The 13,161-nt window shown below is 35.4% G+C and overlaps 1 protein-coding gene across 1 annotated transcript in view; it reads left to right on the top strand.

Annotated features, from left to right (window-relative positions):
* The window catches only part of FBXL2 (F-box and leucine rich repeat protein 2), a 51,641-nt gene that overhangs the window by 20,279 nt on the left and 18,201 nt on the right, over positions 1-13,161 (top strand). Inside the window, exons 3-5 of the mRNA XM_085051510.1 lie at positions 7,690-7,744; positions 9,210-9,284; positions 12,214-12,308. Coding sequence (XP_084907636.1) covers positions 7,690-7,744; positions 9,210-9,284; positions 12,214-12,308 — 225 coding nt within the window. The remainder of the gene's footprint in view (positions 1-7,689; positions 7,745-9,209; positions 9,285-12,213; positions 12,309-13,161) is intronic.

Raw genomic sequence — 13,161 nt, 5'->3', positions numbered from 1 at the left:
CATTGTTTGTCTGCTTATGAAATTCTTACCAAGATCAGTTCCAGATGCAAGTTTATATTTTTCAGTTCTTTGCCTCACCATTTGGCACTTTGTACGCATTTTCTGGCTTCTTTGTATGAGATGCTAAACATTTGCAAATGATTATGTGAACAATTCAGTTTGGCCTTTTGAAATTTGAGTAGGTAATTGCCATCCTCTATTTGGTATGTTTAAGTGATTTGGTTTTGTTCATAAACAAAGTTTAAGTGCCAGTGTAAGCTCAAAATGGAGTGTTTTTGCCAGCAATATTTCAGATGGAATTCCTTTAAAAATGTGAGATGCTTGAAGAACAGAAGCAGAAAGTTGCACACTAGTGCTGTTGTATAGTGTGTTAATGAGGAAGAGGAGATTTGGAAATGGAAGAGGGGTTTTATTGTGTCAAGGTGCTAAGTAAGATTCATCAGTTTTGAAAAGAATATATTTTCTTTAATCTTTCTACTTGAACAGTTGGAGTTTCCTTATAAATTGAGAGCTTCACTATTACTTGGTTCAAGTTACAGGTATTATCTCTTAAGAACATGCTTGTGACAAAGGATTGGTCACACTGGAACAAAAGTGAAAAAGCATTTGAAGCAGGAGTAACAGCTAAAGGGGATATAGCAATGATTTATACAACCCTTGGAATTGTACTTTACCATTTATTTTGTTTCACTTCGTTTTTCTTTTATTTGCTGCTAAACCTCTCTTTGGAACCTCATATTTAATGAATATTTAATTCCATTTAGAGCTTTGTTTACGTTGAAACTGGAATTTATTTAAACTCAGTCTCTTAATTTGTTCATTATCAGAACAAATAATGTTCAGAAGTACTAGTGATGTAATGAAGTCTGCTTTTTACACGGAGCTATGGGAGTCAGGGGAGAAAATGTTCTCCTTCATTTCCATGTGAAAAGTGCCATCAAAAAACAAAAAGGCAGTCAAAAGGTACTCTTACTTTCTAAAAATAAAAAAAAAAAGCTTAAATATTTGGTGCTAGACAGTTTAAATAGAAAAACGTACATGAAAATTCTTAGATTTTTTTGGTCTGTAATCCATGAAGTATTTACAGGAGAGGTGAGCATTATTATCTGTGTATTCATGATGCAGACACAAACTTCAGGAAGAGAAGTCTTTTGTTCAGGATCATCCTCCAGGCCAGTAGCAGAGCTGCAGGTTGGATCAAGTCTCCTGAATCCTACTGCACATAACATCTATGGCAGTAATGATCATGGTTTATGGAGCATCCCTGGGCTGCATGTCACCAGTGCATCATGTTATTTGTCCACATCTCTACCTAGACACTAATGTGCAGAGTGGGTATAGTGGATTTTTGGCTGTTTGGTGCCCAAATTCTAATCCCTTCACTCATGGGGAAAAACAGACTGTAGGATAGTTGGAATAGCCAGCAAGGTTGGATTAGGACTGTGGGCTGCAAGTTAAACCACTGTGAACTAATCATTACTAACTGATTTTATTTGATGAGGCTAACTGCTTTTATTTAGTAAGATGTGTTATAGTTTCCAAATTTGTGCTTCATAAAATTACTTCATAAATGTAAAATCTATATTAAAAAATTATGGACTAGCTGAGGGTGGAAAATTAAACAGACCTGGCCCTTCTTGAATTTATCATTGGGCATTTTGTTTCAGATACTGAGAGTATCTGAAAGGGTCGCTGTTGTGTGATACATGATCATACTTTACAAATAAGTAAAACTTATTTTTAAAGAATGAGTAAGATAATGCACTTGTCTTTCAAGTAACATATAGGCCATAAAAAGTTAGATGCTGGTCTCTGTAAAGTGAATCCAGCAAAGTTGATTATTTGTAAAAAAAGCTGATTACTGTTTCAATAGAAAATAGGTGTCAGGCATCCTGTCGTCAGCCTATTATTTTGCAATTGCCAATACTTATGTAAGGGTTCTGTAGTAATAAGTACCTTGGGGAAAGAAAAGGAGGTTTGGCTTGTAAAGAAGTTGTTTCCTTAAGATTTAAATATGCCTCACTATTTATCTTTCCAGGACAAGTGTTATTTTGTGGATCTATTGATTAACACATTACAGGACTTAGCTGCAACGTTGGTGAAGTTTGGAAGCACACCAGCATTAGCATTGTTAATTTAATCATATAGATATAATTTTAAAATTGAATTTAATATTCATGAAAGAGTATGCTTTTCTGGATTATGGCTATGGATTATTTCTCTTATCTGTGTGTGGTTTTAGCCTGCACATTTTTATTCTAGTGTTTGTATGTACTGCTGGGCTATGCTTAACCATGAGATGCCTCATACCTCAGTCAAGTGTTTAGTAAAGTTGAGGACAAAGGGTGAAGACAAACCTTCCATGTGTAAAGAATTGTAAATATGGTTCGTATTTACTGAGTATGACATTTTAGGAGAAATACAAGACAGTTTCTACAGTGGGTTTCAGACTTTGCCACTGTGTGTGTTCAAACATGATTAGTAGTGAACTGAGAACATCTGATGCCCTTTTTCTCTGTTGCTTGGGCATGCTTGGAGAAAATCCTGAGAAAAAACTGCTAAAAAAGGAAAATCAAAACTGTGAAAGTTATAAGTTGTCTCTCTATGATACTTTTCCACGTATGTAGGCTTTACTCTTCCATATTGCATGTGAAGGACTTTAATGAGAATAGATTTACTATTCAAGGAATTGTACAAATCAATAAGGAATCCATAGTCTAAAATGGGGAAGACATAACAGATTTGTTGTGTGCATGTTTTGTAACAACTGGACAGTGTGGTAAAGTTGAAAGGAACTTCTAAGCAGCTTATCTAGTTGATGTGCTGTCTTCAGTGAGGCATTTCTTATCCTTCTTACTTTGGTTTTTATTTTGATAGTTTGTTATCGTTCCTTGTGTGCAAAACCATTGTAAATTTTAACAGCATGAAAGACAGTTGTTCTGAAATGGAGTTCCATTCACAAGTCAATTGTAAACAAAACCTCAATGTAGGTTTTTCTTGAAGCTTTTTGGAAGTTACCAGGTGTTTGTCATACCAAATTTTGGGTGTTGGGCGGAAATTTCTAGGAAGTCAAGTATCTGTGTGTAGTACTCACTGTATGCATCTTGTTATCCACTTTTTATCAATCCTTATAGCATTGTATCAAAATACTTAAAATGAGTAATTGCTGGGCCATTACTTCAAGAGCTTATTCCTCATGTGATCAAATGTAGAAGGGCCTTACAAAAGCAAGAGAGAAGCAGTTTGACTCTTGCACAATTTGATTTCTGTCTCTGTAGGAGGTACACAACACAGTGTTGCAGTTTTGAGGAATAGCTGTTTCTTTCTGTGGCTCCTTAGGGAGGGAAACAAAATGTGAGGAGTCAGCTGTCTCTGTGTTTGAAAAGACATTAGATAGTCTTTATGGCACAAGGGAAGAATGAAGCACATGTGGAAATACGTGGGGAGATGATGGAGGTTTGTAGATCATCACTTCTTGTTGGCAGAACCATATAAATTGCAGTGAAAATGCCTCAAAAAGGTGACCTAGAAGGTCTGTGGCCCTCTTATGCTGAGCTTTGGTGAGTCTTGGGTATCAAGAAAATTCCAGACTAGAAGAATATGAATCTTAACTGCAGCACTTTAAAGTAGACAAGAGAGAGATGACCAGAAATATCAGCCTCCTATTCAGTATGCAGTGGAAAAATTCGCCATAGATTTGTTTGATCAGAAATTAAGAGAGAGAAATATGGCAATTGTTGTGGATTTCTGGAAAATAAGTAATTGGACAATATCATTCTAAGAGATTTCAAATTTAGTTGGCTTTACCAACCAAAATTACTTGTTTCTACTTAGGCGCTTGACTTTTAATGTTTGATATTTTCGTTTTAAAAGTCAACTGTGTGTGTGCAGTTTATCAGTGCATGTTAAATGTATTAAGTTATAGATGACACAAAAGAACTGTAATGGTTAAACCCTAAGAACACATAGCACTCCTAAAGAATTTCATGAATAACATGGTAAATCGTGTGTGTTCAAAAAAAGAATAATTTTATAGATTAATTTTACATGGATAGATAAGTAGGAGTAAGGAATGCACAGAAATTCTGTGGCCTGGGCTGTGTACTCCCAGAGCAGGGTGTGATGCTGAAATGGGTGATATACTGTAAGATTCTTGTTTGATGCTGTGTCAAAATCGCTGTTAAAATGGCCTGAAATGAAAATGAAGGTAGTGAAATCACACTTTATGTCTGTGTACAGCTTTGTTGATAGTAATAAATTTTTTAATGTTGCACATGCTTCTGATGTCTCCATTCAAAGAAACATGCTGAAAAAATAATCGACAGAGAAAAGGAAATTTAAAGAGCTAAAGTAAAAAGATTCTTAAAATAGGAATTAAAGATGACATGATAAGTGGCTTTTAAACTCAGTAAAGAGAAAGTATGAACTGCTAAAGCACTCTTTAATTTGGTGAAGAAAAGTAGAAAACAGCATAGAGCTGGAAACCAGACGTTCACCTTGGAAATAAGGGAAACATTTTGACAGAGTGATTAACCAGTGGAACAAACTACCAGAGAAGGTGATGATTTTCTGTGTCTTGAAGGCTTTCAAATGAAGAATAGGTCCTTTTCTGTAAGCCAGGCTTTAGCCAAATGCAAGTTTGCCATGAGGGAGTTGAGGAACTCTGAGCTTGTACAACTCTTTGTGCCTTTGGCATGAAACTCAGTGTGCTGCGGGTACTGTTAACATTGAAAGGTCTCCAAGGCCAAACTCGTGAGGCACATGTCCAGAGTGGTGTGTGCCTAGGGATGAAAAGGCTCCAAGGGTTCCAAGTGTTGGTAAGTGTATTTTCCTTCCTGAGCTCGATACAGGATAACTATGGAGAATTGAATAGCCTGGGATACTGGAAACCAGAACAAATGATCCTAAATGTTACTGTGAATTTATTAACCTAACTTCAATTTCCTTGTATTAATACATGCCAAAGACTGAAGTGGAAATGAATCCCACTGCTGGCTGCATTAGCTTCCACCTATGTATCTGTGGTCATAGAGGACAGAAGTGCTATACAACCAGCAGCTGCCCTGCTTGGTAGTTTTTTCCACTTTTTAAAATTGCAGGTGTCTGCTGATGGTCCTTCACCCAAGTGCCAGACAGTGTCAGTGTCTGACACTGAGAGATGACTGACAATGTCAGTCTGAGATGGTTGTACTTAAAGTCTTTAAACACTCTGAGGTCTTTTAAAGACTTTAAATTACTTTAAACTTTAGAGTCTTGTGCCTCATTGGCTAGTTTTCCTGACCGGTAAGACATTGTTAATAATTCTGTGGGGCTGCAAGAAGACAAGCAAGTGTGTGTTAGTGGTGCTAGTGCAACACTGTACTATAGAGGGTAAATAAATAGAAAAGTGTGGAAAAAAGTGTTTGCAAGCACGTGTGCAAGATGCCTCTTTGGAATTGTATAAGTATTTATTTGCATGTCTTGCCTATTGTACTGTTTAAGTGAAGGGTAATAATTGTGCATTTCCTTGCTGATAGTGCATCTTAATGTTGTTACCTGTTTTGATGGGGACAGCTTGGGCTGCCTTGCCGAAAAGTTTCTTCTCTAGAACAACAGAAAAAAAACTCTAAAGGCATCATGAATGTTTACACTTACTAAAATTTTTCTTCTCTTAACATAGAACAACCACTTCCAGTTTTTGACTTTTTGAAAAGTCCTTTCATACAGAATGAAGTAAAAATAAATACATCTGTTCTCCATTTGGTTTTAATTTACCTTTTTTTTTTAGAAATCATGCATCAGCATTAATCTCTTAACAGCAATAAACAATGAAACATGAGGATAGACTGCCAGACAACTCAGAGTACTGGGGGGGAGTATAAAATACCCTTTCTTCAACATCTTACAGTTTCTTCTGTTGGTTCTTACTTCATGGAACTTATTTCATAGAACTTCTAAAGCATGTCACGTTCTTATTTAGGCAAGAGTGTTGTGTCACAAGTTCTTTCTTTGTTACAAATAACATGGAAATCTGTCTTTTGTGCTTCTGTAAGTCTGAGATAACCCTTAGGTTCCACTCTCACGGTGGTTCTAGGAGGAAGCTCCTACAAGCCAAGAGGCTTCTGGAGCTCTCTCTCATGTAATCTTCACACCCTCATCTGCTGGCATTTCCCTCAAGGCAGGGCGAAAGGTGATTTCAGAAGAGGGTTCCTGGTGGGTCACTGATATTTATGCTGCTCTTAAAAGAGAGAGAACACTTTTCAGTGTTTATCTGAACAGTCCAGCAATTTTCTGAGCACATTAAGTGTGTACTTTGTGCATTAAATGCCACTACGTTTTCTAAAGTGGACAGGCCTCAGAAAGGATGTTCAAATCACAAAATAGATGCTATCAAAATAAATGGTTATTGACAGGATTTTATAAACTGTTTTATAGCTTCTGAAAACATGTGTCCTTCTGTTTGCTTGGCTATTAGTTTTTTTGAGAAAGTGTATTACTGTATGGTAAGAAAGAAAGAAAAAGAAAGAATGAAGAAAAGTAAATGAAGAAGAACAAAGAAAGAAATTTCCACGTGTCAAATCAAATATTGGAAGACAGCTATCTGAAGTGATCAAAATAAACGTCCAGAAGGTTGTTATGTTTAAGAATTACTTTCATTACACTTTTTTGCTCTTACCACAGCTAAAAGTCACAATGTTTAAGATATAGGCATCCATTTTGAGCTCTAGCTTCAGATTTTCATTTGAAAAACATTAACCAGAATTTTACGTTATTAAATTCAGCATCTCTTACCAGTTGTTTGCTCCTTAATGTTAACATCCTACTATAATATGAAATTGTTCTTATTACTGTTCATTGTTTTGATGACTGAAAAAGTTCCTTGGCAAGCAGGTAGCAATTTATCAGTGAATAACAGGAACATCTTTCATATATTTAATCACTTTCATTCTCTGTAATAGAAAATTCTTTTTGAATAGGATCTATATTTGATGCTTAACGTAATGATTTCTTTGTTACTGAGAACATCCTTTGAACCAATTTCATTGGTGTTTGGAAAAGGTATTTAGTAAAATTAATTTTGACAGTGAAAAGTTTCTTTCTGTAAACTATTAAGAGTTGACAACCCTGAGAAATTGGTTCTATGATCAGAATAGTAAACCTGAATTTTCAGCTGTAGTTGTTTCTTGTAGAGTAAGTTTGAAAAAAAAGATACTGTGTTAGACTTGGTATTCACTGTGAAACCCTTTCAGAAATCTGGGTCATTGTCCCTTGTATTAATACTTACATTCTTGAAATTGGATTTTATGTGTTATCTATTTCTTACTCTTCACCAGCCTCTGAAATCTTCATCTGTATTTGTGTAAGTTATTTCTTTAATTGTAGCACAATTAAAGGAATATAAGTTGGTTTCTCTGAATTAAGAAGAAAAAATTATTTGTTATAGTAGGGAAAGGGAACAGAAAATAGATTTTTCAGAAGCAGCCCTGCTGGGTTCTCATATGTTGTTGTTGACAGTCTTAAGATGATAGCTGTGCTATTATTCTATAAGTCTCAATAACCAAAAACAATTTGGTGAAACACTCATATAGCATTTAACTTGTTTCTTGTGTAACTGGTGTCTTTCTATAGAAGTACAGAACTGTGAATTCATGTATTAGTCCAAATTTATAATTAAACATTTTAATTGTAGCTGTTTTCCTTTCTTTCTAGAATATTTTCTTTCTTGGACATAGTTACTTTGTGTCGCTGTGCCCAAGTTTCAAAGGTATGTATTTCTGTTGGGGTTTTTTGGTTGTTCCTTGGGATACTATTTTCTTAATTACATGCAAATAAGGGGATTCATTGCAATCTGCTTCCTATTTTAAAAAAAAAAAAGTTTTCTCAGTCTCTTAGTTTATTAAAGCAAATGAACAGTGGTTCCAGTTTTGCATTTAGCTGTGTACAGGACTTCTGTCTAAAGGCTATGGAAAAGATATCCAGTTGTCTATGCTATGTATCTGGAGAACGGATTAAGCCTAGTTTGGCATGATGGCATTTGCTTTTTATAAAGCATGTGGCTGTATAACACTTATTTTTCAGGCGTATTTGCTGCTTAAAATTCCATGTAGTTTGGTTAATGTGCACCATGTGTCTAAGAAGTACATCCGTCATTTTGTTGCCAAGTACAAAAGGTGGTAAGTAGATGGACTACTAACTGAGGAAAAAGGCACACACAAGATACTAGAGAAGGCATGCTAAGTAACTTTTTATGTTTAGCTTGTCTTCATTTTTTTTCTTGAAATTAAATGAATAATACTCTGTTTCTACGTCAGCTGTGTACAATGAACTGTGTTATTATACAACATGAATGAACTTTATTTCATGTTTTTCTTCTGTTAATTACATTTGGGTTTGGTTTTAATTGGTTTTTTGTTTGTTTGTTTGATTTAATGTGTAATTAAATGTGTAATTATTTCATTCCTATACCCATATCACCCTGGCCTACAACTTCAGTAAGTTTTGTAAGTGAGGTAACATCAGGTTTCAGCTAAAACCTACAAAACAACATAAGAAAACCAAAGCAATTAAATAAATCGTGTCTTTCTCTCAGAACTACCAGTCAATTTGATGCAGTATTCTTTTTTTTTCCTGATTTTCTGCATATATTTGTGTTTCTCTGGCTTTTTTATTTTGCTTTACTTTGAACAACTATTGCTTCAACAGTGAAGGACAAGCTCTCAAACACGTACATGTAACTTAGCACGTGTAAAGGAAAGGCCTGAGCCTAATAGTGGAAAGTCAGCAATTTTCTGAAAGGTTTCTGTTTGCTCAGAATAGTAACTAGTGAGGTTAAGGAACTGTGGTTTTATTGAGAGGAATCTCATCTGCCACTACGCTTTTTCCATATAGGTCTAGCAAAAGTAATTCATTATACAATTTTACAAAACCTTTTTAAGGATGGAGGGTTAAATCTTTCTCTGTGTGTACTTCACATTTAATACCTTGTTTTCTCCCATATGTTTTGTAGCCACAAGTTAGCCTTTAAAGTGTAATCCATTTAGGAGATTTGAGATTAATTTCTGCAAATTCTATGTTTTTAGCTAGTTGGTACTATATGACTAGTAATATCTACATTTTTTTTTTTTTAATGCTGCCTGAAATTGTCTAGTTTGTAATATTTGAATTACTGAGAGGAAAATGAAGGGAGCAGGCAGTGGAGCTAATAAATAAACTGTATTTGTTTTCTCTAGGCATGGAATGTTTTAGCTCTGGATGGAAGTAATTGGCAAAGAATAGATCTCTTTAACTTTCAAACGGATATAGAGGTTAGTGTCTTTTTCATTTTTAGGGTATTTTTCACTGCTGTGGAGAAGTGTGAGCTCATTTTGAGTGCCCCACAGACTGTGGTTGTGTTCACATGTTTTAAAGACTTAATTCAAGAAAATAATACTGTGAAGAAGCAAATGAAAAAGAACTCTGTATTTGCCTCATTTTTTTTTTCCTGGATGAATGTTTCAGTTTTGGTTGCCAGCTGTGTATCAGATAATTTTCATATATACATAGAGTGCTCTAGAAATTCAAACTTGCTCATTTCCAGAAAGGAAAGGTGTAAACAGTGCCTCTGGATAGAGTGAGATTCTCAGAATGACACTTACAATCTAGAGGATAATTTTGTTGCTGGTCCCAAATCTCTCTGTGAGGGGGCCATCTAGTGCTGGAAGCTCACTGGACACTTGGCTATAGGATTTGGAGATAGAAGCACTAAAGTGCTGAGCAACTTTCCTTACTGCAGACTTGCCTAGATTTGATTTGGTGTGTATCTGATTGCCATTTTATGACCATTTGTTTTATAAGGTTTGAACCTTGTATGAAATGCAGGTACATGTGCAGTAAAGTCCTTTCCAGTATATAATGAAAGGTTTTAGGACAGACTTGTCTTCTGTAAGAAAAACATGTCTGCATGAGTGCTATCATAGGTGTGCATAACAAAATAAAATATGACATCTGCAAATGAAGACAAAAATCAGTGGGGAGTGACAATTCCTTGATTCAATCTGAACTGGTTTATTATTTGTTGTTTGATACAAATTAAGTTTAGACTCCAATAATAGATTTGCTTCTTTATTTTATGTTTTGGCTTCTTAGTTGCATGAATAGAATCCAGATGTGTTTAATTTGCTGTATTTTGTGGTACAAACTGTTCCTAAAACTTTACAGTAACATAGAGGGTAAATTTTTTTCACCACTCTTTTAAAACTTTATTGCCAACTCCTGTGCTCTACTCATCTTAAACAAGGATCTTGCAGAGGTAGGAGAAAGATTTTTAGCATCTGCCTCAATCTAAGTGTGTCAAAGAAGACTGGCAGCTTTAATGTCATCTTTTCAGTTGCCTTTAAGAAAGCTTGTGTTCCTCATTTGCTAAGAAATAAAGAAAAACCCCAGAGGTCTGCAGTCCTTCTGTTGATAGGCCTTTTCCGTGTTTACAATAATTTTGGTATTTAGAAACACAGTACTTTTTTTTTTTCAAATTTTCAATTTTTTTCATATATTTTACCTAGTGTTGCCCTCTGAGATGCTATATTTGTAGCATAGGATTCAGGAGAAGAAATGAAACTAAGTTATGATCCTCTTTTGCTATAAAAAGCTAGTGTGGTTTGGAGCAATTTAGTTACTTCAGTATATTGTATTTAAGTACATTTTTAATATAATCCCCTTAAATTTACTCATAGGAGTTTATTTAACCAGAAGTTATTAAACAAGTTGGTTCTTAAATAAGATACAGTTTCACATTTGGTGTCTAAGAACTCTATTTAGATGTTTTAGTCACATATTTTTTTGTCTATGGATTTAGGGCAAGTAAAAGCTGCTAATTGTATTTGACAACTTTGTGCTCAGTTGGATGTTGTGCTGTTTGGTGGTTTTTCAGTTAGTACTTGGTCTGAGAATATCAAATAATGAAAAATCGGGTTTTGTGAAATTTTCTGTATTTGGGACCTCATATGGTAGAGAATAAAGGTGGGGGGAACCTATTAAAAATGTTTCTTTTCTATCAAAAATCTGTGATCTTGAAGTTAAGTGTACCTTAGAATTTCTTGGTATGTGGAACCAACTGTAAGCTTGGGTAGGTTGAAGAACTACTTTTTGAGTGATTAATTATTCAAACAGCTAAATGCATTTAAATGCACTAAAGTTGTCTTCTTTAGTATGCTGGTTTTTGGCAGGTATTACGTGGTTAAAGAAATAAATGTATTTGGGAAAACTTACCTCATTATTTGTTTGTATTTTCTTTGAATAATTCTTTAGGGTTTGGCTTTTTTCTGCAATGTAAAGTGAACTTGCATTATATGCTATTCATTGAAGAATTTATCCTTACAGTAAAGGTATTTAGCCCTTGCTGAGAAATAATTCTGATTAATTGAAAAGCTTTAAGAAATACGTAATTTTCAGTTTGTTTGTTTGGTGTGAATTCTTCTGAGAGATAAGATAAGCGGTGTTACTTATGGACCAAGAAACAATCTCTGATAAGAAAATATTTTCACATAATAATGGCAAGGACTTTAGTAGTAAAGAAGGACAATAAAATGTGAGAAACACTTTACTGTTTAAGTGAAATTGTTACCATCATGGTAACATGAGAGGAAAACAAAAACAACAAAGAATTCACTGACCTGTAATTGTATACGTATTTCTTCTTTAAAGGGAGAGAAAATAATGGGCAGGGCTGTTAGGTATTAGTCCTGTTGCTGCTGCTGCCACCAAGGTGTTTGGCACCTTTCAGTTGTAACTATCCCTAGGGCAGGAGCTGTAAAACAGGGACTTACTGGAGGCCACTGTGACATACTGGCCTAAGCACGTCTATGTGGGCAATTTAAACTTACGTGCTGTAGAAGTGACTGTGACTTTTGAGGAGTGCTCAAGCCTGCCATTCTACCTCTGGGGCAGTTCCCTACTCATCTGACAAAACTTGAATTCGGTAGTATTAATGGGTTGGGCCTGCTGCAACAAAAAGTTGAGATGTGTGTGATCAAATGAAGAAAATGAAGACAGAATTAAAAATTGAATTGAATAGCACCTGAGTGTGAGTGAAGATTCTCAAAGGGAGCTGTTTTTTCTTAAAGTAGCAAAAGAAATTCAAAGAGTTGTAGGTCTGGTGGGGTATAGCTGGGGCTGGTCTTAACTGCTGGGATTTTCAATTTGGTTAGAATATTAACTCAGAATAAAATTCAGCTAAATCTTCGTTCTATTTGGTCTAAGGGTCGTGTTGTGGAAAATATATCGAAAAGGTGTGGTGGGTTCCTGAGACAGCTTAGTCTGAGAGGATGTCTTGGTGTTGGAGACTCGTCTTTAAAGTAAGTAAAATCCTCAATGGAGACATCTCTTATTTCATAATATCTGTACCAAATGCCATTAGATTACTGTTACATTTGTTTGTATTCCTGTACTGGCTGGTGACCAAAATGGGATACTTAAGTTAGTACTAAGTACCTTAATAATGACTAAATGGGACGTCAGTTTGAGATCAAAATATAGCTTCTGTTATTTTCTGAAAATGAACTAAGAAATGAAAGCTGTGCTTTTCAGAAATGTGTCCTTTGCTTTTGTTAGGATTATGTTGATATTGCTCCATTTTCAAATGGTTAAAATGTTTTCAGACTATACTCTGGCATCCTACAGTAGTCAGAGTCTCAAGATTAGTGGTCAGTGTGTAGTTTGTCATCTAATCTGGACAAGAGGTAACCCTAGCAATAGGAGGAAGGATAAAGACTGACACAACTGAGTGCCTACAAAATCAGGAAAGACCTGGGATTCTCTTCTTGGTCTAATATAAGAACAGGCAGGCAACAAAAACATCTTGGGAGACTATAGAGAGGTCAGTGACCCTTCTTTTTACATGGTATATGAACTGAACTGTGCATTTTGTTCCCAGAAGATTGTTTGAATCTATATAAGCTTTTTCTAATGCAAACTGTTTAGCCAGGTTCCTCTGGATATTTCTGTGAGTATTTAAACACAGGTGCCTTAGGGCTCAAAGAACATTTGGAGGAAGGCTTGGGTCTGTCTTTTTGCAGTTGTGTTTTTGTCGTCTGTCCCAGGAGCCTGGGCTGGATGGTGTTCTGTCTGATGTACTGTGGCCCTTCTCAGGTGGAAAATATAAGCACAAAGATTTTGCTAGGCAGTGGGCATTAAGCTACTGTCCTGTGA

The sequence above is a fragment of the Lichenostomus cassidix genome, chromosome 2 (genome assembly GCF_008360975.1).
Source record: "Lichenostomus cassidix isolate B80296 chromosome 2, HeHo_3.0, whole genome shotgun sequence".
NCBI classification, from domain to species: domain Eukaryota; kingdom Metazoa; phylum Chordata; class Aves; order Passeriformes; family Meliphagidae; genus Lichenostomus; species Lichenostomus cassidix.
The sequence above is the reverse complement of the archived record's forward strand: the minus strand, read 5'-3'. Positions and strand labels throughout refer to the sequence as shown.